The sequence below is a fragment of the Girardinichthys multiradiatus genome, chromosome 11 (assembly GCF_021462225.1).
Source record: "Girardinichthys multiradiatus isolate DD_20200921_A chromosome 11, DD_fGirMul_XY1, whole genome shotgun sequence".
NCBI lineage: Eukaryota > Metazoa > Chordata > Actinopteri > Cyprinodontiformes > Goodeidae > Girardinichthys > Girardinichthys multiradiatus.
In genome coordinates, this window is record NC_061804.1 from 2,539,714 (window position 1) to 2,564,161 (window position 24,448).

At 41.2% G+C, this 24,448-nt stretch overlaps 1 protein-coding gene across 1 annotated transcript; it reads right to left on the minus strand.

Annotated features, from left to right (window-relative positions):
• Nucleotides 1-21,978, minus strand: fgfr4 (fibroblast growth factor receptor 4). Its single transcript, XM_047379229.1, has 21 exons — nt 21,337-21,978; nt 17,554-17,773; nt 14,089-14,276; nt 13,850-14,000; nt 13,704-13,754; nt 12,723-12,992; nt 12,535-12,618; nt 11,908-12,074; nt 11,670-11,793; nt 10,767-10,957; nt 10,501-10,639; nt 9,850-10,043; nt 9,401-9,546; nt 8,988-9,109; nt 8,800-8,910; nt 8,478-8,668; nt 6,028-6,150; nt 5,122-5,192; nt 4,854-4,991; nt 4,002-4,107; nt 1-3,547 (listed from the first exon to the last, which is right to left on the minus strand). The coding sequence occupies exons 2-21, from the start codon at nt 17,639-17,641 to the stop codon at nt 3,371-3,373; spliced, it is 2,832 nt and encodes a 943-aa protein (XP_047235185.1). The 5' UTR covers nt 17,642-17,773; nt 21,337-21,978; the 3' UTR covers nt 1-3,370.
• Between the last annotated feature and the right edge of the window lie 2,470 nt (nt 21,979-24,448).

Here is a 24,448-nt window from a genome sequence, read left to right on the forward strand (position 1 = left end):
TTTATTTTAAATTATACTTTATTTCATATAAAAACAAAACAATAAACAAATAAATTAGATATTTCTAAAATAATTCTCTGCTTGAGGACAAGTTTACAAATTGAGTCGGTATCAGGAGATTACAGGAATGTACAAATGCAGCTGAATTTAGATGCTAATATAAGAAACATTTCTAAGAAACAACGTACCAGAATTAAACAACTGATAAACACAAATAGCTGAATCCTAAAACACGTGGAGGGTGGGGATGGTTTGGGAATAAAACCTTCCATTTTTAATTTTGATCGGTTACAAATACTGCAAGATGAAATTGAAAACAAGAAAAATTTCAGCGATTTTACTGATCCCACAGTTTGATCTCTGCTTGTTTTTTCTGAGGTCAGATTCAGGAGGCAGGCTGAGTCATTCTGTAATTTCTATCCCATAGAAGAAAAATGTATACAGCTGCTCCTGGATGTCAGAACTGGCAATCTGAATTAAGATTTTTAATTTAAAAAAACAGGATGCTTTGGGGATCAGGATTGGGACATTTGAGGAGACATTATCATAATAAGAGCCTCTTCATTTGCACACAAGCTCAAACTAACCCAACACGCCCCGCCCCCCAAACCAAAGAACTGCCTCTAGTCTGTAGTCACACCCATTAAGCCCGCAAAGCCCTCATTGTCCGGCCCGCCTGTGGACCTGAGGATCCCTATCCACCAGATTGAGCTGGGTGAAGGGTTACAGTCAGACAATGGAGGGTCCCTCCCCCTTCGCCTCTATTTGAAATCAATCACACAGCCTTACACATTCAGATCCCCCCCAATTCATCCAACAGCAATGACAGTGGACTAGGGCCAGTTCCTCACAGTCTTTAAACGTAACTGTTTGTTCTCCTTTTCTTGGGATGAGTCCCAACCTGAACCTCAAGAGATCCAAGGGCAAAGAACACAGACGCTTTACATCTTTGTTCAAATGGAAATATAAGTAGAAATTATGTTTGTGGCTTTGGTAATTATCCAAAACTCATTAAATTTCTTTTAAGGGAAAATTTACAATTTCTGAGATGAGCTTCTGCTAAAAGCTTAGAATGTCTTAAAACAACAACAAACCATCCTCCCTTTCACAATGGACTTTAGTTAACACAGAAGCTAATGAGCAATAACACGGGGAATGGAGAGTGGAAGTAGTGCACCACCATTAATCGTCCTGTGTGAAACACATACAAATGTGGAACCTTCGAATACAAATTTAACTTGTTTCCTACCAGACGTCCACCATCTTAAAGCATCTCAAATCTCGAAAACATCATAGAGGTTTATGCCGAAACTATCTTATTAATCTTTAACAGTTTCGCTTTTCACATGGACATGGGCATTGCACTTTTATTAGAAAGTTACTCTGACCGGAAACACTTTAGATGTTCCGTTCTCTATACTTCTCAATATGAACACACCTAAATATGAATGTAGCATAAAAGGCTTCAACACATTTTCCTCCAGGCACAAATGTGCAGGATGACTATGGCCGGTGAGTAAGCTTTACTCTGTCAGTAGGCTCCACGTGCCTCTGCTACCTGCATGCTGCATCTGCCGTGTTGCCTTTCCCTTGCTTCCTTTGCATGGTATGAAGACAGCAACAAAGTAGACATAGTGGAAACATCTTTGCCCATGAAAAAAAGTTATTCTGCTCGTGATGATTTTCTTTTTAACTGCAAACCTGGAGACAGTGAGTGAGTGCTGCCAATGCTTCTACAAACAGTGGGTATGGGATGCCAGTGCTGCGGAAATTTGTAGGCATTGTGTTGGCTTATGGGCCTGGAGCGAAATGCTTCATGATGGAGAGTATCTCATGATGTTTTCTCTAAAGTAATAGTGGAAGATGACAATCTCCAGATGTGTTTTTCTGTCTGCTCTTACAATTGTTTTATTTTACCATGCCACGTTTGTTACAATGAAATTATATGGGATCGATGGCTCTTATGCTGAGAATTACTGAGCTTGAATGCTGTACGTGTTTTTTGCTATGGTATAAGTGGAGGGGGAATACTTTTTTTCTTCTGATTTTTCAGAAGGGAAAGTTGTTGCCACATACAAATTTTTAAGATGCAAACTAAATGAATTTCATGTGTATTTATAGCTTCCACTGTACATGTTTCACACAGAAAGATCAATTTTGACACACCACCTCATTTAAATCATCAGCCGTTTCTCCACATATACATATTAAAAAACATGCTAATGTGACATTAGTTTAAAGGTTCCTAAACAGCATTTTTGAGATTAGAGTTGTTTTGACTAATTGCAAGTCCACTTTTGTTACTACCTTTCTCATATCATCCATTAGCTTCAGCCTCCAGGACCTACTAATCTGGATTAATGCCAAATAAAGACTCCAGGTGTGTTATTCACTACAACTTTATGACCTTTGAACAGAATCTCAAATCCTGAGGAGATTAAAAAAAGACCAAAAAAACTTGACTCGTTTTCTTTGAGCTAGAGGTAAAATAAAATAAAATAAAAATGAAGGGTTTCATTCCAAGACTTTTCAAGTGAAATTCTCGAAACATCTCCAGCTTGAACTTTTGTTAGAAACTGTTTTTTCTCAGCCTCTAAATGACTTCCAATAAGTTTGCTGGTTTGGCACTTTGAGATTAACATTTTTTCTCATTTTACCTTCAATAACTTCATTTTATTTGTCATTCACAATAATTTATGAAAGGCAGTTGTTTTTCTGTCATTGATATGTACATAAAATATTTTATTATTCTAATATATTCACAGGAAATCATCAGTTCAGGCACTTTTGCTGCCACTACAGCAACTTCTTAGCGTGAGAGATCCTGAGATTTAAGACTTCTTCTTTTTTAAATAAGCAATACAAACGTAAAATATTACTATATAGAGAGATTTAAATCAACAATCAATTTCTTTACTTTTTATCATACCAAAATATTTTTTTTTCTTTAAAATGTTCTCACAACCGAGGTTTGAAGCCCTGGTGTTTGGGTTGGTGAAAGAAGATCTTTGTCTGACCTCTTTCCAAAAGCGAGATAATCAAAGAAAAAGCACTTGAATGAGATTTGAGTTCCAGGGCCTCTTCTGTTGAGTGTAGTGCCATGGTTTTTTTCAACTTTAGCAGCTGTTTACAAGCTGGTAGTCCAAAGTTTTGCTTGTTTTTCAGAAGGCTGAAATGTTTCCCCTCTGGCCTCCAGGCTGTGAAGAAGCCTGGCCTCAGTGCTCCATGTGTGTGTAAATAAATGCCTACTTCTATTAAAGGGCTTTAATAAAAAAGTCCAACGAGAATGAAACCCTTAGCTTGTCGACTGTCAGTTTAGTACCAGATAGTAACCCGAGGAAGCTCCCGCTCGGGCGTTGCGTTCTGGAGTCTATCTGAGAGCCGTTTTGGCGTCTATCCGAAGGCGGACATCCTGGTAGGCAAGGAGGCAGGGGTCGGTGGACAAGGCGTCATGCGTAAAAACAGAGTCGTTGTCAGAGGAGCAGGAGCTGGAAGTGTCCTCACAAGATGGGGAGTACTGCTCGAATGGCGTCGACAGGTCCAAGTACTGAGAGGAAGAAATTAGAGGACTGATGAGACAGTTTGAAATCAGAAATGAAAAATATGAGTAAGAACTGGCAGCACACTGCAGTGAATAATGAATTTGCTCTGTTCTTGTAGATGCCATTAGGCATGCTGATAGACAGGTTGTTCTTTGAATGGCTTCCTCCCAACACAGATGTGTAAAGTAAGTACCATGACTGTTTAAAACCAATAACATATTACAGAAAAATATTATTTCAACTGTTTTGGATTGGCTCAGTTCAAGATTCTTATGATAGTCCTTGAAGATTTTCATAGTTGCCTAAAATATTGAGTTCAAGAGCCAAAAAAATTTAAAATCATTCAAGATTAGTAACATTTCTGAGTTGAAAAGTCACATTTCTACTCATTCATCTACGTATGTGAAGGTCATAATGTTTGGATGTTAGTGCACGTCCATGAGTGTGAGTGAAGCCCACCTCGTCAGAGATGGACAGCAAAGCTTTGTCCAGCTCCTCCACCAGCTGCTTGAATGTTGGTCGCTGGGTGGGAATGGCGTGCCAGCATTCACGCATCAGCATGTAGCTGCAGGAAAAGAAACAACATTTCATCAGGATATTTATAGCTATTAAATGCTGGGGTGCCAGTAACTGTCTCCACAGTAAATGGCACCCCTGGTAGGAAACTGTTATTCACAGTGTCCTAGAATTAAGTATTTTATTGCAACAACTGAATCTCAAACTGAAAATATGTAAAAAGAAAAAAACAACTTTTAATTAGGAAGGCCTTGCAGAAGTCACCAGATATTTATTTTAAAAGTTCTGATGTTTCAAAGAGGTCATTATGGTAGGCCCCCAGCATCATAGATCCTCCTATGTACTTAACAGTAGGTGTGAGATGTCCTTCCTTAAATTCATCCTGTGTTTTACACCAGGCTGACCCGGAGTGTTTGCAGCAGTATAGCACAGTCTCAGTTCAATCCGACCACAGCATACAAACTTGTTAAAATCCAAGTAGTGTTTAACAAACTGCACATGTTTATATTTGTGATGGTGGGACATGTGTGGTGGTTCGATTTTTCTGAAGCTCAGAGTCCTGCTTGTCATTTTGACTTTGAATTGAACAAAAATGTTTTCCTTCGATCATTTCTCACCTTTGTACCAGGCTGAAAGATGTCATGCAGCTTTGTTTTTGTATTATCTAAGCGCACTCGTTATCTTTTATTTCAGGAAAGAAAAAGAGCAAAGGTGTGTGATAATCTTCTGATACTGTGGAGTTACTGAGGACAAAGAACAGATCTCCAGGAGAAGAGGGGGATGGTTCCTACTTACAGTTCATGTGTACAGTTGGAGGGCTTGTCCATGCGGTGTCCCTCCTTCAGCAGCTTGAAGAGCTCCTCAACAGGGATGCCTGGGTACGGTGAACCCCCCAATGTGAAAATCTCCCACATCAGGACGCCAAACGACCACCTGAGAGCAGCCCAAAGGAGAAGAGACATAGATCAGATATGAAACTTCAGAATCAGTTTTCTTGGTATAAGCGTTAAGTGTTTAGAAGTGAAACAAAAACCAAAGGTTGTAAAATAGAAGACGGACTTACACGTCACTTTGGTGAGTGTAAACTCTGTCGAACAGAGCTTCTGGTGCCATCCATTTCACCGGCAGCCGTCCCTGCAGAGACAATTAAACTTGTTAGATCATCCTACACAGTATTGAAAAACCTGCAATCCAATTTAAGTATTTTCCAAGTCATTCTCCTTTTGCCCTGACTTCTTTCTGTATTTTTTCCTTCCTTCCTTGTCTCCTTTAACCCTTGTGTCCTTCCTTCCTTCAGTGTTCTACCTCCCTTCCCATATTCCATCCCTCTTCCCTTTCTTGAGTATTTCCCTTCTTACTTCCTTTGTATTGCCTTCTTGTGTCCTTGGTAATTTTCTTTGCTCACCTGTATCCTTCCTTCATTCCTTTCTTTCTTTCATCCATCCTTTCTTTCTTCCTCCCTCCCCCTAGTTCTTCTTTTTATAGGTTCCGTATTTAAAGTCTACCCACTGTAGGAATATCTTGCACAGAGTCATGGTGAACTTTAGTGTTTCATTTTCTAAAAAGAACACAAAGGACTAAAAACTCATTTTCTAATTAAGTCTCATTAAGACCGAAGCCAATCTGAGAAAAAACATCAGACGTACTCTATTTTGAGGGGTATTAAAGCTGCTGATGCAGACACAGCTGTAAGTGAAACCCTGCCATTTTTTCCACAAATCATCAATTTATTTCTGATAAAACTACCATGAAACCACATCAAAATAAGCAGAAAACAACTTTCAACACCATACACCCAGCCTAATTAATTTCAGCAAGACTACCCTACACAGTAATTTACAAAATATGTAATTCTGCCAAAATTGCTTGACACGAATGTGTTTCAGCAGCAGTGGAAATTTTTATAAAAAACAGATTTTTGTCTACCAGTGAATTCCTGAAAAGTGCAGCTGCAGAAACCGTGACTCACATTGGTGGTTTTCTTGTAATAGTCGATCTGGTGGACGCCTCTGGCCAGGCCGAAGTCGGCGATCTTCATCACGTTGTCCTCTGTCACTAGAACGTTCCTGGCTGCCAAGTCCCTGTGGATGCACTGCAGAAACGAAGACAGAAAACAAACATGATTTTCTGACTGTGCTGTGTTCAGTACTCACACTTCAGCTCTTTCAGTTGGTTATCCAGTCTGTTTCTTCTAAATAATTTGTTTCTCATAATTCTGTTCTGATTTAGTTGTGATCTGCAGAAAAAACTAAGCAAGAAGGTAGAAAAATGTATTTCTTTCTGTTTTTAGAGTCATGAAAAGCTCTACTGCTTTCAGACAAGTCTGGGTTGTTATTTCAAGGCAGGCAGTAGAAAATAATTGCTGATTTCGCCCTAAATAAAAAGACTGTAGTCTAAAATCAACTAACAGGGCCTCATTGTAGTGAATTCCACAAAAAGAAAAATGTCTTTATATAGAAATCCTGGAGTTTAAACCAACCCTTCAGAAAGATGTGAAAAAAGAAAGCAGTGTTTGCCCACATTGAACGTATGTCATTAAGCTTATTTTGGTTTTCTTTCGAAATAGTCGCGGGATTTGTGGGAACCTGCAGAATGAACCGCTATGGGGTTTTGTGGGTCTCCCCATAATCAAGGGTTAGTTTCAGGCGCTGGCATTTCTTAGGAGGCAGTACAGCCAGAAACCTGATGCCAGAAGACATCTCTGCTCCGCTTGCCTGTTTGCTAACAGATTTATGGCGACGCTAAAAAGGACAAAGCCCTGCAAGCAAAAGGGACAGGCAGATGGATGGGGAAGAGTAAATAGGACTGAAGCTGAGGCAGCTCGCTGCTCAGGAATGCCTGTCTGAGACACTGGCTGGCAGAGACAAAGAGACGTGTTGATAAGACGCACTCACAGGCAGAGTGCATGCTGGGAAAATGAGAGGAAATGAAAAATAGGGTGAGGGGGCAAAGAGTAGAAAGAGAAAGGGAGGAGAACAGCTGGTCTTGCCATAGGGATTCAGAAAGAGACCAGTCAGTCTGAAGAGCCAAAATGCAGTTTAATTAAGGAACATCAAACCCTCATCATTGAGCCATTAAAGCCTCTTTAAAACCTTTGCAGCACTTGATTTGTCCCAATGGCGGAAGATTTATTCATTTGTAACTGTGGTTAGCAACACAAATGAGCCGTCGATTTAAATGGGTTTAAAATCTGAAGGAAAATGGTCGTTAAAAAGAGATTGTAAAGCACTGTATGTCCCGGTGATTTAATTAGATGCAAACCGTCAGATGTACCAAAAAAGGGTTGAATTCTTTAAGTTTCACTATGATCTATATGTGTGGCAGCCATATTGAATTTAAACTCAGGGCTGCTCAGGAACCAGCGACTAAAATACAACTAGAACGCACAAGAGATGCACAGAGAAACTGACCGGTGACCAAAAAGCTTTTTTTAGTTTAACTTGCCCGATCCGCTGGGAGGAAGCTACCATACCTTAGTGCTAATAGGTTACACTCGCAGCAACCTTCTTCAGTGTGCAAGTTACTCAAGAAGCTTAGTTTAGATATTATTTTGTTTTAGTGAGTGTTTAAAATAAGTGAGAGGGTTTAAAATGAAGTCAGATGAAGCAAAAAAGTTGTATCAGCTGTTCAAAAGGAAAATATTTGCTGTGTCATGTCTGCTATGTATTCAGGCTGCTACAACAGAGTGGGACAGCAGATCTCAAGAAGGCTGAACTTATTACAGCAATGTTGTTCTGGATTATCCTTTTAAATATTCAACCTCTGCAAGTCATGGAACATCCTACATTTAAAAATGTTGACAGTGTTTCGGGTAATTTGCAGTATTAGCGTAAAGATTAAAGAAACATTCTACATCTACATCTAAATCCTTGTTTAACATCAACTTCTATCACACACAGGATGTGACATCTCTTATGCACCTAATACCAATAAATAATGACTGTTTACAGCACAAATACCAGAGAAAATTATTTAAATAATTTGATCATAGTGAAAAAATGAAATTGGCTAAAATCAGTTTGTAAAGCAGGTGACAAATATTGGAAAAACAGATAAAAACTGATTGGTGCTGATCTCTAAAACTCAGATCTATTCAAATGTTTCACTATCTTATTTCATTTAAGTTAAGAAATATGATGTTAGGGAATTACTTCATCACAAGCTTAGATTTCTAATTTACTAACATACAAAAGTTAACCCATTGGCTATACTATTAGATTTCCTCTTCACAACCTTACAAAAACTAAAAAGACGAAACAAAGCAAGAGATTGCCAATAACACAACTACAAATCAGGAGGCACGTAATCATCCTGCAGTGCTTCTTTAGATTGACAGTTCACCATTTTACATCCATGAAATACTCGTTGAGAGATTTACTGCCACTCAGATGTCATTCCCACTCTTTCAAGTGAACCCACCCTTTTAGAGGCCAGGTACTCCATCCCTCTGGCCACCTGGTAAGCACAGGAAAGCAGGTCTTTGAAGGTGAGCTGCTCCTCTGGCACTTTAGTCACATCAAAGGTGTAATCCATGCCTGGGGGTCGCCTGGCCCGCAGGTACTCCCTCAAACTGCCTTTGGAGGCGTACTCCACTAGCACGTATAAGGGGCCTGTATTGGGGAGGAATATAAAACAGGATGAAGGGCTGTTTGTGTTTTGACTTTAGCCTCAAGGTTGGATCACTCAAGTTGAGAGACAATAAATTAGGTTTTAGGAGACAGGAAGACTATTTGAAACTCACCATCCTGTGTGCAGACACCCAGTAGGTTGATGATGTTCTTGTGCTTATCCATTACTTTCATCAGCTCCATCTCTGAAATGAGGTCTGCAAGGTCTTTGTCTGTGGCATCATCTGGAGAAAAACAGATCATGTTATTTAGACACAGACAAAAACTTCTCAGTTACTTTCTTTAGCGAGTCTTTTTATACCTTTGAGCATCTTGACCGCAACAGTGGTGGCCTGATCCGGGCAGTCTTTGTTGATGCCACAGGCTTCAGCTCTGACCACCTGACCAAAGCAGCCCTCTCCCAGAGGTTTTCCTAGGGTCAAGCTAGAAAGAAAAAATAAGAATGTCCAAATGAGAATTGTACAAATCCATAATTTGGACCTTTGGTTTCTTAAACTACAGGTTGGAAAGAGCCAAAAATGAGCTGGAGGCCTATTTGTATTTTTAGGTTCCCACATGATTCAAAAGCTACAATTATTATCCCGACAACCAAATGAAACCCTAATACCCTCACAACCTTTTAGGTTTTTAGGACAGTGTTTCAAAACACCTCACGGTTACAGGAACTTCAAATGATTTTAAATCATAAAATATGTGCATCTGCAGATGACTTACTTCTCCCTCGGGAACTCCCAGTCTGGATCGTAGGGCAGCTCAAACTCCATAACACCAGCCAGCATGGGGGAACAGCCGGACGAGAGTCGAGCCACCCTCATCAGAGACGCGCTGGACTTTCCGGATGAGTTGGATTCCACTGAATACTTTAGGAGAAGAGATTTAAATTCAGCAACCTCCCTTTAAGAAGGTGTTACAACTTTGTTCCTTTAGATGTAGCCGAAATATATCTCATAACCTCTACAGTTTAGATCATCATAGAGATCAGTACAAACCTAATCATACATTATGTTCTTGATCTATTTAAATAATAAAACACCAGATTGGCTATGTTAGGGCTGTAAAAAGACAAGATTAGCTCTAAAGAGAAGTTAAAGATGGACACCAGTGCTCTAATTGCATTCAGAAGCTTGTTCCACTATTGTCTCGTATGATTACTAGATGTGTACCTGTCTGCGAAGAGGGAACTTGGAGAGCTTCTGAACTGGAAGGGCGTCGAAAGGCTCCCTTCTTGGGTGGACCTGCATCCGGCACAACACCACAATGATGATGGCCATTATCAGAGCCACGAATCCACAGGCATAGATGATGATGTCAGTGTACTTGGTCTCCATAGTTTCCATGGACTCAGCTGCTTCTTCTTCTGCAGAAACAATAAGACAGATGCACCTAATCAATAGAAAATAAAAGATCTAAACTGTTTTAAACTGGAGAAACACATTTGAATTTTAAAGAGGCCACAATGATGCTTAGGACCGTCCTATTCGTCTGTGTGGTTTAGCATTTAAAAGTTCTTAAAGAGTAAGAAGACAAACATCTACACTACAAGCCAACGCTTGGAAGCAGCTGCAAGTTTCTGTTAACAATGCCTTCCTTCAAAAAACAGTAGGAGATTTATGGATTTTTGAACGATAACACTTTGCTTCCACGTTTCTCAGTTGATTTAAGTATAAACTGCATTTTTCAGAGCAGTGCTGAATAAATGTCAACAAAAGAAAATAATGGTTCAGTTTAAGGGTTGTAAAGATTTGTGACAGTCACAAACAACTTCAGCCCAAACTGACCCCCCCCCCATGAAGACCCCTTAAATCCATTTTTACCTGAAAGCACAGTGAGCCAGGCTGACTGGTGGGCAAAGCCAATTGAATTACCAGCCAGGCAGGTGTATTCTCCTCCATCCTCTATGGTAACTTTGGACAGGTAGAGAACCTCCACCTCTGACATGTTCAAACTGCCAGTCTGCAAGACACGAAATGCAAAATGTATATTATATTAATATAATAATGTTAATTTTCTGTGTCTACAGGACTTTAATCATATTTGACTTTGCAATCTCTGTTCCCTACGCCCAGCAGTTGGTACCAACCTTGAGGACCTGAACGTAGGGAGTCCCATCAGGACCATAGCGGCTGCCGTTTCTTTCAATGTGCTTGAGCCACTGAATGTGAGGCTGAGCGTCACTGTAGACCTTGCAGTGGAACTGAACATCGCTGCCTACCACCGCTGTGGTGTTGGCAGGTAAACCAGCTTGCAAGATAGGCCTATGTGGGGATCGCTCTGCAAGAGGACAAAGCAAGAGAAAGGACTGAGTAAAGGAATAAAATGTCAAACCAAAAAACTGCAAAGCTCCAGGGACTGGAGGCATAGAACAGTTTTACAGAGCATGGTTAAGCTTGACAGAGTCCCAAACACAGAACCTTAGTGAAAGCAATGTATAAACACAAGACACTGAACATAGACTACAAAACATGCAAAGTTTTAGCCATTTAACACCAGGCACACTTTGCCTAGTCAGCAACTGGTTAAATTCTTCTTTGAATGTGTTTCTGTGTTGGCAGCAGAATAAGAAATGTCAGTTTGGGATCAAAACTGGTTCCATTAGCATGCCTCTCTGGCATCGGTCTCTTTGATCTGCGGTCACTTTCTGATCTCATTAGTTGTCCCATTAGTCTCCTCCTCTTGTACCCATCAGCAGGGATAGAAACTGACCTTGTGCTCAACATCCAGAAAAACAAATGAACAAATAAACCGCATCCCTCCTTAGTTTCTTGTCACAAATCAGGTAGAAAACTAGAAGGGACACCTGACCGTCCTTGTTCTGTCGGTCATTGCCAATGCCAGGCACCACAGCTACCTTCTGCTCAACCCTCAAATTAAATTTTGCAGCAGTGCTAACCAATGCTTTGGCCACTATGAGACAGATAACTATGCATTTTGTCCCTTGTCTGTGTTTGTTAATAAATCTGAAAAAGAAACACCCATGTCTTACCCAGAACGTCGAGAACATAGCTGTGAGTAATAGATCCATACTTGTTCTCCACCACACAGGTGTAGTTCCCCCTGTCTGAGGGCACAACGCTTTCCATCACCAAGCTCCAGTGCTGGTGTCTTAGCTAGCCAAAAAAAAAAATCAAATATCATAAAGAGGGAAAAGAAGAGGAAAAGCTAAATATATCTCCTAAACTATAAAAACTTTGGAGTTTAGAAGATCAAACAGAAACACTCACCTTAATTCCACCGATGCGGTGCTCTCCTCTGAACTCACGTCCATTTTTTAGCCAGCGGATTGTTGGTACCGGACTGCCCATTGCAGGGCACCGAAACTTCACAGTGTTTCCTGCTGGAACAGCGTAGAGCTTCTTCTCCATACGCTGGGTGTGGGTCCAGTAGGGACCTGTAGAGACAAAGACCAATAAGTAAAGCCTTAGTTGAAACATGAAAAACAGATCTTAGAGCAGAGATGTATAGGAGTTATTTTTCCCAAGTCCAACTTAAGTCTAAAGTCTTTGAGGGGCAAGCTAGGTCAAACCTCAAGTCATAAAGTAGCAGGTCCAAGTCAAACCTCAAGTCTTTAAGAGGTAAGCCAAGTCAAAGTCAACTCTTTAAAGAGCAAGTCTAAGCCAAGTCTAAACTCTGTGAGGAGCATGTCCAAGTCAAGCCTCAAGTCTTTGAGGGGTAAGCCATATCAAACTGAAGTCTTTAAATAGCAAGTCCAAGTCAAGTTGCAAGTCTTTGAGAGGCAAGTCCAAGTCAAGCCTCAAGTATTTGTTTTTGCAGCTTAAGTGAGTCCAAGTCTGAAACCCGAGTCACATCTCTGTTTTAGATTTCTCAAATATTGTGAAAAAACTAAACACCTCTGGAGAAATAAACTTGGTCAGTTTCAACAGATGAGTCCTCCAAGCCGTTGTCCTCATCATCGTCCCCTGAGCCTAACATGTCTTGAAACAAGACAAAAAAGACAATATGAGAATCTAAAAACGCCAACTAGACAAAAAAAATAAATAAATTCTGCCTTAATTTACCAAGTGTTGGTTCTTCTCACCTGCCACAGTGATCGTGAAGTTCCTCACAGGATTTTTGGTTCCTCTGAGAACACAAACATATATTCCTGAATCCTCATATGTCACGTCTGTGATCTCTATGATGGCACCACGCATCTGGATTCGAGGCGTGGGGAGAAGCCGCACTCTTTCCTTGTACCAGTTCACCGCCATGCCTGGCCGGGTGTTCATGTCGCAGCGTAACTTTAGAATGTTTCCTGGCTCCAGCAGAAGAAGCTCTGTGGTGTCTTCACTGAGATCTTGAGGAACCTCTGTGGAATTTAAGAGATACGTTAGAACTGTCTGTCTTCCAGTCCAGCACTCTGTATTTGTTCTGATATTTTTATTGCAATGCCACACAGCATCAGCCGATCTCTTGGCTCAATCTTTAAGTCATTCCCTGAACTATGACCTTCAACTCCTCAAAATCTCCCATCCCCATATATGCATAATTACAATGGAACTACCATGGAAACCACGGCCTTAGTGACATGACCTTCCTCCACACAACCCCTCCTACCTTACCCCCTCTTCCTTAGCGGATTACTACGCGACTGAGAGCGATATGGCTAACACAGCAAACTCCCCCCCTTCCTTTATCACTCCAGAAAGGAGGTCAAGAAAAGAAACAAGCAAGAGGACAGGCTGAAGCCAATGAACATGTTGCAACGTGACAGTGATTGGAGAGGGGTTGTGAAGGGTCAGTGACGGTCTAAGTGAGCAAACAGCAGAGAGATAACTTTCTGTCACCCCTCACACCCTACACAGACCAGCTAACCTAACATGCAGTTACTGAGGGAGGAAGTTGGAACACATGGAGAAAACCCACACAGGCATGGGGAAAACATGCAAGCTCTATGCAGAAAGACCCCAGGATTCAAACCAAGTACCTTCTTGCTGCAAGGCAACACTGCTAACAAGTGCGTCATCAATGCCTGGACTAAATCGCTTAATCACCAAAAATAAAAATTTGCTAAGGTTACCTGGTCGAACTTCAGCAGCAGTCATTTCTACAGTTCTGGAATTGATGGTACCTATGCAAGGGGAGTGTAGTGGTTTAAACAATGAAACATTATGGAAACAACACTAGATGAACATGGATGTGGACTTAGTGATAAGAGTTCCTCACCAGGCAGGACTTCCAGCCATGCTGATTGCATGGCCTGAAATGTCTGTCCCCCATGGACACTCTCAGCCATGCAGATGTACTCGCCTGCATCCTCCATGGTGATGTTGGACAGATGGAGGGTGTTGACCTTGGAGCCATTACTTTTCAGGGACTGTATGAAGAAGATGGTACTTTATACTTGCTCAACATTAGAAATAAAATTGCAGAGCTTTTGCTGGCTTCTGTGGATGAGTTCTTACTGTCAGGGCCTTGATGCGAGATGGTCCTCCTTGGGTTTGTCCTGTGCTGCTTGGATCTGACTTCAACCACTGCACCTTGGTAGATACCGGCCAGTGGACTTTGCACAACAGTTTCACTTGACTACCAATAAACCCTGTGGTGTTTTCTGGATACCCTGGTACAATCAGAGGCTTGGACCCACGAAAGTCTGGAGAACACAGAGACATGGAGATGGAAAGCAGGAGTACATTTAGCATTTGAGGAAACCTTTGGCTCTAATTAGTTTTTTGGGTTGATTTCTGAAGAAAGGCCCCCATAATACAGTCTGAATTATCAACTACAAACTATTATGGTCTCAGATCACCTTAAAAAGGGGGAAATGTGACAAAACACATCCTGGAGGTTTCCCTATACCTCAGAAGAAACCAGAAAGAGAATCACACCATTTTCCTAACAAACCAGTGACATTCAATGCTGCCAGGAACCAGTGATAGAGTGCCCTGATAACCTACTACTATGGTGTCACTATCAGCGACAGGGGGCCGTTTGTCCTGAAGCATATCGGAGGCCTCCATCCTTCTCAGTCGCTCAGGACAAGCAATTTTCTGGGGCAATTTTCTGTCTGATTGCTTCCCGCGAGCACTAAGTGAAAGGGCAATCTGTTCCCTTGTGGGAGTGAAGTGCTGCCTTTCTGTCTAATCACCCAAAGTGCATTCAGGTAATGCTTTCAGGAACAAATAACACGCTTATAACCTTGTAAGTGGAAAATCAGACACAGGGAATTGGTCAAATGAAGGAAAACACATTCAAAGCAACATGTCCGAGGCTAGTTTTTATGTATATTTAGTGTGTTCAAATTACCCATGTGAGATCAAAACAAGACGTGCATTAAAAGAAAAGTGGAGCCAGTCTGCAGCTGTAAATAACAAATAGAAAGTATTGGGGTATTGGGGTTCCTTCACAGCACTGAAAAATATGGTTTTCCAAACTTGGGAAAGAAAGGGAGATGTAGCAACCTAATCTGGAACCAAATTTAGCTTTGTGTTCTTTAATAAATTAATCCTAATTTGCTAAATGCTTCTCACATGTCCAAAATCCAACCAAATCTGTCAGAAAAATCTAGAAATACAAGTCTGAAAAGGTATTTAGAGATGAAGAGTTTGCAGGAACCCTGAACTACACAGTCTGCAACCACGCTAATGAACTTCCCGAGACAGGGAAGATGCCCTGGAGATGAACTTACGATGGAGTGTGAATTGTCACCCAGAGGCGAGGGGGCAAACAACAAGAGAACACAACACAAACAAGCCGCCCAATCAGCCGGTCAGCCAGCCGACCGAGCTGGCAGTAATAGACTCTCAGCTGGGACAATGAAGAGACCTTCATGTCCCATCACAGAAAGCTCACACAGCAATAAGAGGCCCTTTCTATCTCAGAGCAATGATTAGAAACATTAAAAGAATTTTAGGACAGTATGGGAGAGTTTTAAACATCTCTAAAGCTCAGTGTTAGAGAGCTAGGTGTCCATAACAACCATTCGAAATATGTAAACACTCGCTAGTTGCTTGCAAGGCTTGGCTGGAAAATGCCTTTTCTGTCCTACTATCACAAATGTAAACAGGTAGAGTTTGCAAAACCCTACAGAAGATTTAACTAAAGCTGTGTGCCTTAGTTGGATGAGACTAAGATTATGCTTTTAGACAACAAAACCTCCAGGTGAGTTTCATGTAAAAACACAAGATGAAAACATTGGACAGGACACGATGCCCATTGGTAAGTACGGTGGAGGATCTGCGGTGATGTGGGCCTGCTTCTCTCAGTTTTTCTTACACATCTTTGCATGGGGTGGAAACAATACTAAAGGGTGTTCCTATACAGTGTTGTCACGTAGGTATGACAACATGAAAACTACAACAATCCTCAGAAAGGCAGCAAAAATGTAAATGATGTCTAGCAGTGTTTCTATCACATATCAATCAATTAACTTTATTTATAAAGCCCTTTTCATACAGCCAGGTTTAACACAATGTGCTCGGTTAACGGTTAAAAACAGAAGGATAGACATAACACCACTAGAGACACACACATTAAAAAAACAAGCAAGGAGGCTTATAACAGTAAATCTCAGTGTCTTAAAAGAAAAATCCTACAAGTTGTTTAAAGCGACAGATTAAAATAGCTAAGACATAAAAAGGGGATGTTTTGCAGACTTTTTGATGTTACTGACTGTCATGGATGATCATGTCTTTGTGGCTAAAATATCTGCTCTGGCTTTCGTCCCATCAACAAAAAAATTACAATTTAAGGAAATAAATGAAAAAATCATTGTAACACATAGGGCCTAGTTTCCCTATCTAAATCGATTCCCACAAAGAGAGGGCTACAAAAAGCGCCACAGCAACACCAACCTTTGTATGAATCCTCAAATTTCATCTCAGACAGTAGATAAATCCAAGAACAGTTTATGTACATGTCAGACAATGTAAAGACATTTCTGTCAACGGGCTGTTTGAAGCTTTTTCAGGAGCCCCCTCCTGCACACCGTCGTCTGAAAAACAAGCCTCGGCTGGCCCCGGCGGCCTCCAGGGGCACCACTCTTTCTGTCTTTCATCTATTTCCTTACATCCTTAGAAATTAATCATTCTTGTGTTTTAATCAGACTTAAAAACTTGACACCGCTACACATAAACAGCCCTCGCCACTTCAGCTTTAATTCTAAATCACACTATTTGGTGGAAAACAATTAGACTGATTAGGTTTTTGCTGAAGAGAAACAGCATAATGGGACTGTAAACCAACAGTGACTGGCTTGAAGCCTGAGCGTCTGCCTGTAAAGCATCAATGAAAAAAAAAAAAACCCCTTCCCGTCCTCTGCAGCTGGCACATATCCAGGCAGATTTACACTTCCGAGCCCCAGGGCCTCGGATGGATCAGGTAGCGCACTTTACAGCAGCAAAAAACACTCTGACTCCTTACGCTTCCGACCCTTTTGCGCCATCCGAATCCCGACCACTACCCCTCGCCTAATTTCTGCTGTCATCCTGACTTCCTCTGGCCTCATGCCCATGGAGAAACTTCATCTTTCCTAGGAGAGAGAGAGCTGGGGCGAGTGCAAGTGCTTGGGGTAAAGCAAGAGGTAGTGTGAAGGTTTTATGCTAACAGAAGGCCCTAAAGATGTGGAAGTAAACTGCCTGACTGACATAGAGGCTTCAAGTTGTGCACATTTTGTGATGTTAAAACAGCCAACATTCATGTATTTATTGGGATTTTATGTGATAGATCAACATAAAGTTGTGAATAATCGTGAAGTGGACTGAAACTGCCCTCTTTTAATCTGATACACCTAAATAAACTCCTGTTAATAAATAAAGTCTGCAATTTAATCTCCAGCTGCTCTGTGAAGGCCTCAGAGATTTGTTTGTGAACAAACATCATCATGAAGCCTGAGGAACAAAGCAGCCAGCTCAGGGATAAAATTGTCTTACCTTTGGTTCCTATTTCAGGAACACTTCTGACTGCGACTCTGTCCACCAAGCAGAGCAGGAGAACACAGAACATGCAGCCCCACACCATCTTCTAGATGCAACGTGTGTGTCTTATGGTTGAGAGGCAAAAGCAGAAGTTGGAAGCCTGGAAAGGGCCTCACACTCCAGTCCCTTGCATCGAGAACTTCAGGAAGCCACAGAAAGTCTCTAAATCTGGATCCTGCAATGGTAAACAAACCAGAAGACAGACAGTTAGTTCTCTGTGGCTCAGAAACCGACTTCTTAGAGGAGACCTGTCCACAGAGCAGTCAAAGACACAACCCTACTTGTTCAGTTTAAAGCTAGATGTCAAAAACACAAACAATTGTCTAGACAAATAGCTGCAGAGAGCGCCTGTTTTGACTGTGAGCAGCTGTATTCTTAACCAGATGTCCTGCTAACTGTCCCACTTGTCTGTCTCACATTGTCCAGGCACCCCAGTGTCATGAATAAGGAGCAGGGCTGTTACTGCCTGTTGTTTGTCAATGGATGGCGGTCAGCCGATCCGGGGATAATGGGTCCATACTGGGAAAGCACTTGAAACCTGCCAGGGAGCAGCAGTTATACTGTGAGCATGTTTTTAAACTCACTGTAGGCAATTTCCTCAAAACATTTAATGTAAATTTCAAATTAACACAACAGAGAGTCTTCCCATAGATTACCAATTTACCTTGTCATTTTTTAAATGTGATGCTGTCTTCATATCGATGTGTTTCCCTGGACAAAATTTTTTAAATCTGACTGACATTTGCATAATTTAAAAAAAATACCAAATATTAATGACTAAATGATTTGTGTAATATGAATCTATTAGAGTCCAAACAAAGACGTATAGGGCCCTGTGCAGATTATGACTTTAATGAATAATCCAGGTCCCGTTAGTTGTTAAATAAATAGCAGAATTTAAATAATTTCTCTGATTTATTCATTTGGTGTCCAGAGATCTATGATGATATTGCCAGCAACCCAGGGTGCCATTCTGTGACCGGGCAGCACTCTCCTGACAGAGTATGTCCAGTTGATGAGATTGAGATGCTTCCTCTTGTTGTGCATGTTGTAAACTCTGTAAGGAAGTAAGGCTTGGGGTGGGTCATTGTTAAAGGTTGATTTGACTTTATTTCCAGGATTTTATAATAATCTTGTATTCTACACTAAATACAACTAATACACTTCTCAGTTCTTTTAAATTCTAAAAAAAAACAAAAAACACACATTTAATTTTGAATATTTCTAGATTATTTTAATGTTCACAGATTTGAAGTTTTGAGATATATATTTTCTGTGAACGATCCTAAGGAGCAGCAGTTAACTTTGCTTATGCCTTGGCCTGGATCTAAGTAGAACCAAGGTATGTGCTTTGGTCTGATAAGGCTAAACCTGAGAGGTTAAGCAGCAAATACTACAGATGAGTTTGACATGAAACAAAGGATGAATATGTGGAAAAGTACACCATACTCGGTTAAGCACAGTGTGGGATGCGTGATGCTGTGTAGCAGTTTTTCCTCCAAAGACAGTATCAGTAATGACTCTTCTTGTTATTTGCGATCATTTTAATACATCTGTACCAGAGGTGCTAATAAATGTGAGGGGATTAGAATGAAAGTTTAAGCACAAGTGGTCTTATGGACCCCAGACAGACTATAAACAGTGGCCGGTTGTAAGAGAGCTAAAGGAATAATGCAGGGATTTTTTCCTTTTTTTCTGTCGCACCCTGCGCCAGCTGAGCTCAGGCGCCAGACCCAAGCGGCGCGCACACACATACCGTTTAGAGAACAAGCTCTGCTGAATGAAACGTATTCTTTCTCAATTAGGGACTGGAAAACTTTCCCCCCTCTCTCTCTCTCTCCTGTTGCTGTTAATTCCGCTAGATTGCTGCTGAACTTCAGCCGGAGCCAAAAACACTTCCACCTTATTCTCCATTTTTTATTCACATCTAGAAAAGGAGGGAATGGGTCCCTGGCATGTTTCTGTCACTTAATGTAATCATAATAAACTTGCCTGGTTGGTCACAAACAGTCAGGAATTTGGGAACACCGCTTCTATTTATAAACCAGTACTGACTGGGTTTGTATACATGGCTGTTGGTTATAAAGCCCCTTTGCCATTTCGTACCTACGGCATTTTGTACCGGTCGTGCGTCAATTCTTACACTATAAAAATGGATTTGGGGGATTTCAAATATTAGTAATTACATTTTTTTTTAAGTTTTATCAAGCTAAGGCACGTCACAAGACTTGTGATTGAGAAAGTTTATGTGTTGGAGCAAGAATTTTAATCAATCTTTAACTGTCTTTGCGCCAGCGCTAATGCTGAAGCGAAACTTGCTAGCAAGATGAGCTTCTTAACCCTGAGGCAGTTGTTAATGAATGGCACATCTTAGCTGTGGTAGTAGAGAAACGGTTTACATTCCACCTTCATAGAAAAGATTTTAAAAACTTAGCATTCTGCTTGTTTTTAGAACAGTTTATATACAACAGCAAAAATATGTAAAAGCTTGTATAAAGCTAATGCTGAAGCTAGAGTTAAACATGCTAGCCACCTAAGCTTCTGAGGTAGTAGCTGTTATTGTGAGGTAAATGTTTAACATGACACCTTGTTAGGATATATTTTAAAACGTTTGTATATGGTTTGATGGAATTTATCCGATTTATTTAGCTGTTAGCTGTATTTCTAATCAGAAATACTGAATAAAATGTTCTCTGCTACAATGTATGCAAACCCTTACATCAGTTTTATTGACTAAATTCAACCAATTTGTTTCATAAGTGTACCTTAGCGTGACGTTCCGTGCCCAATTTGAGAGCTGATGATTTTAGGGGTATTTTCTATAATCTCCTACTGTGATTTAATGGTTTTGACGCCAACAAATAATACAAGCAGTTGGTCGTTTAAAATTATTTTATTTTGGTAAGGGGTCAGCTAGCTAGTCATATTTCTCGACTGAGCCAAATAAGAATCAAAACCAGAACAAACTGAAATCCATCGAAACAGTGTGCAGCTAAATTCAATTCCATTTGATTGTTTTTTATGATCGTTTATCTCAATAATTCACAAAAATTTTTGACTACAAAGAATAAACTGATATGTAATGGTTTAATAACATGCAGTGGTTTGTTTACAGGTACGAAATAGAAGACGGTAGGGAGCAAACATGAACGCGTGGGTACGAAATCGGAGTACGAACTGACTCGGAGCCGCTCTGATTTCTGACGCTTGTGCGCTTCCGCCAGTCAATAACTTCGATCAGTCCGGCGGATTATCTAACACATCCGGAAATCAATGTAAAACACAAGGCAGTAAGAGTTTCTGAAAGCACTCACTTTCATTCTGTATTTTATTTAATCGCTTCATCAAGTCATTTAGCGCATTTTACCGATATAGCGCATAATTTTTGCTCTTTTTGTTACTTTTTTCCTGTTCCTGTTTTAGATGTGAAGCTGTTGTGACAAAGTTCAAACTCCGCTTTGAGTAAGAAGACATGTTTTTCTTGTCAAATAGTTGTGAAAGGTTTAGTATCAGCTGCCTCTGCTTGGCTTGCAGCATCATATTTTATCAACCAATAAATTCTGCTAGAAATACCCAAACCTGGTTTAATTCTTCGCTTCAGAATTTACTAGCGACAAATAAATACTTCATAAGTGAATATATGGAGCTTTATTGCTATGTTCTAAAAGAGTTAGAAATAAATAAATGAACTCTTAGCCCAGTATTCTCTGTGAAAATGAATGAAAGCTCAGCTCTCACCTCCTGACTTGTCCCAACAGAGATGACTGGCACCAGCGGGGGGAATAAATCACTCCTTGTCCCGTTCGACTCCTGGGAATATTGAAATCTTCATTGGAAATCTGCGGTATCCTTCCAAAAAGCGAGTCCGTGAGTAGGGTGTGTGTATCCAAATGAAAGAGGATGTGTAGGTATAAAACAGAGGAAAAGAGCTCCAGGACCATGAACAGCAGCTGCTCCGGAGCTGGTGACCGGGGGTAGGAGCTGTATTTATCCCCGGGGGCAAAGTCCGCGGCTTGTCGGGCTGCTTACAAATCCATGGAGAGGAATTCCGAGGGGGTTTGTTTTGCAGGACAAAACAATATGACAAAATCTGTCTTTAAAAACGCTCCGATCTGGGGACAGAGAAAAAAGCGTGTCCCTTATTTGGTTCCGCTGTACCGTCCTAAACTCTGCGTCTTTACGCAGCGCTTCTGGAAGCTCTCCTTTCCTGAATCAGGATCCCCTGGAACAGGATCGAAGCTCTGCAGCCAAAACGTGGATCTGCAGCCTCCTCTAGTCAGTCAGCCTCCTTTTAGGTGCAGAGAAAGAGACGAGCGAATGAGTCCGCCGCGCACCAGACCTGACACAACACAACACTCAGCCGCTCTCCGGACGGCAATCACAACAACAATGGTCCGAGAGAAGCCGGGAGAACAGGAGGAGGAGAGAGGAGAGAGGAGGGAGGGATGGGGGAGATGGGAGGGGTACACCCTGCTACCCCCCTTCTCTTCCACCCCACATAAAAAATAACCCGAGGAGCTGGCACGCCAGACCCTCTCCCTCCTCTCCACAGTGAGACGAGGAAATCAGCCGTTGTCCAGCGAGGTTTCAAACTTTTACTTTTAATATCCCCCCCCCCACCAGAAAAACAATGGTCTAAATTAAGCACATAAAGCACGCCACCGAAGTGGTTTATTAAGAAGTCGCATAATTTATACCGCCTTAATTGCTGTTTCGAGGTCGCGTTCAATTAACGGAAAGGCCTCCCCGCCCCCGTGTAAATGGTCTCCGTGTTTTAATTGCATCAGGGAAAGAACAAAGCTGAGTAATCCTGTTAGCTGCGGCAAAGAAGATAAATCCCAATAAATCCCTATTTTTTATCATCTTAACAAGCTGAGCCTTAATGTGTCCCCACATTTCAAAGCTTCGTGTTAGTTTCTCTAAAACAATTAACATTTCTTATTTGGAAGATTAACGTCTTTTTAATGCTCCAGTTGTTGTACATCTTGAACTAAGAAACATGGCAGATAAACAAGTGAAACAACAAGAACATGAATGGACTCTTTACTTTTCCCTTCTTCAGACCGCTTTCTGAAGCTTTGTCACATTACAGCCACAAATTATTTTGGATTTTGTTGGGATTTTATGTGACAGACCAACACAGAGTAAAGGTAAATGATCGAAATTGGTTTGGTAAATAAAAATCTAAATGTGGGGCGTGTATTTGAATTCAGCCCCTCTTTGTAGAGCCATGTTTTGCTGCAGTTACAGCTGCAAGTTTTCTGGGGTATGTCTCTGAAGAAAAGCTTCCCCACAGCATGATGCTACCACCACTATGTTCAATTCAATTCAATTCAGTTTTATTTCTATAGCGCCAATTCACAACACATGTTGTCTCAAGGCACTTCACAACAGTCAGGTTCATACATTCCAGTTAATTCTAACCATTGAACAGTGCAGTCGGAGTTAGCTTTTTATTCAAATTGGATAAAACGTTTTTCTATCTAAGCAGATGAATGCATCCAGTCAGTGACTTGCAGCATTCACTCCTCCTGGATGAGCATGTAGAGACAGTGGACAGTCACTGGTGTTGACTTTGCAGCAATCCCTCATACTGAGCATGCATGTAGCGACAGTGGAGAGGAAAAACTCCCTTTTAACAGGAAGAAACCTCCAGCAGAACCAGAACCAGGCTCAGTGTGAGCGGCCATCTGCCACGACCGACTGGAGGTTTGAGAGAACAGAGCAGAGACACAAAGAGAACACAGAAGCACTGATCCAGGAGTACTTTCTATGGGAAGGAAAAGTAAATGTTAATGGATGTAGCTCCTTTAGTCGTTTCATCTAGAAAGAAAGAACAGATAAACTCTGAGCCAGTTTTCAAGGTTAGAGTCTGAAAGAGAGAACATAGAGTTAGTCACAGTAGAAGCTCAGTCAGTAGCTATGTCTAGGAGAGAGAAAGGGTTAAACACTGAAAGACAGGGCCATGTGGATCATCTGTAGAGGGTGAGCATTAAGTTGTTGCCAGCAGAAGCTCGGACGATTCCCCTCTCCAGAAAGGTGTCACAGGTAGACACAGAGCCAGGCCAGGTGTAGCTTCTAGGAAGAGAAAAGAGAGAACAAAGTTAAAAGCTGAAATAACAGCAAATAATGCGAAATTGGAAAGTAGTGTGAGAATGTAGTGAAGAGGGTGAAAGTGGTCATTATGTCCTCCAGCAGCCTAAGCCTATAGCAGCATAACTACAGAGATAGTTTCAGTTCAGATTATTTAGTTAAACGGCGTTTATTTACAACAATGTCGTCTCAAGGAACCCCACAAAGGGTCCCACTGATGGTCATTGTTATACTAAAAACCACAAGGATTGGGATACCTCTCTCTGTCAGACTGATTATAACCATTGGAAAAGAGAAGGGGTCATACAGGTAGCAGAAATGGAGGGTGTGTTTGCACCTCAACCATAACTGAGCCGGTTTAGGCTAAAACTGACTCCCCCTTACTCCATCCAACAGGGATGGAGGAAGGCTCTCTCCCTGATAAACTAAGCCACTCTAACTATAAGCTTTATCAAAAAGGAAAGTTTTAAGCCTAGCCTTAAAAGTAGACAGGGTGTCTGCCTCACGGACTAAAACTGGGAGCTGGTTCCACAGGAGAGGAGCCTGATAACTAAAGGATCTGCCTCCCATTCTACTTCTAGAGACTCTAGGAACCACCAGTAAACCTGCAGTCTGAGAACGAAGTGCTCTGTTAGGAACATATGGACCAATCAGATCTCTGATGTATGATGGAGCTAGATCATTAAGGGCTTTATATGTGAGGAGGAGAATTTTAAATTCTATTCTGGATTTAACAGGGAGCCAATGAAGGGAAGCT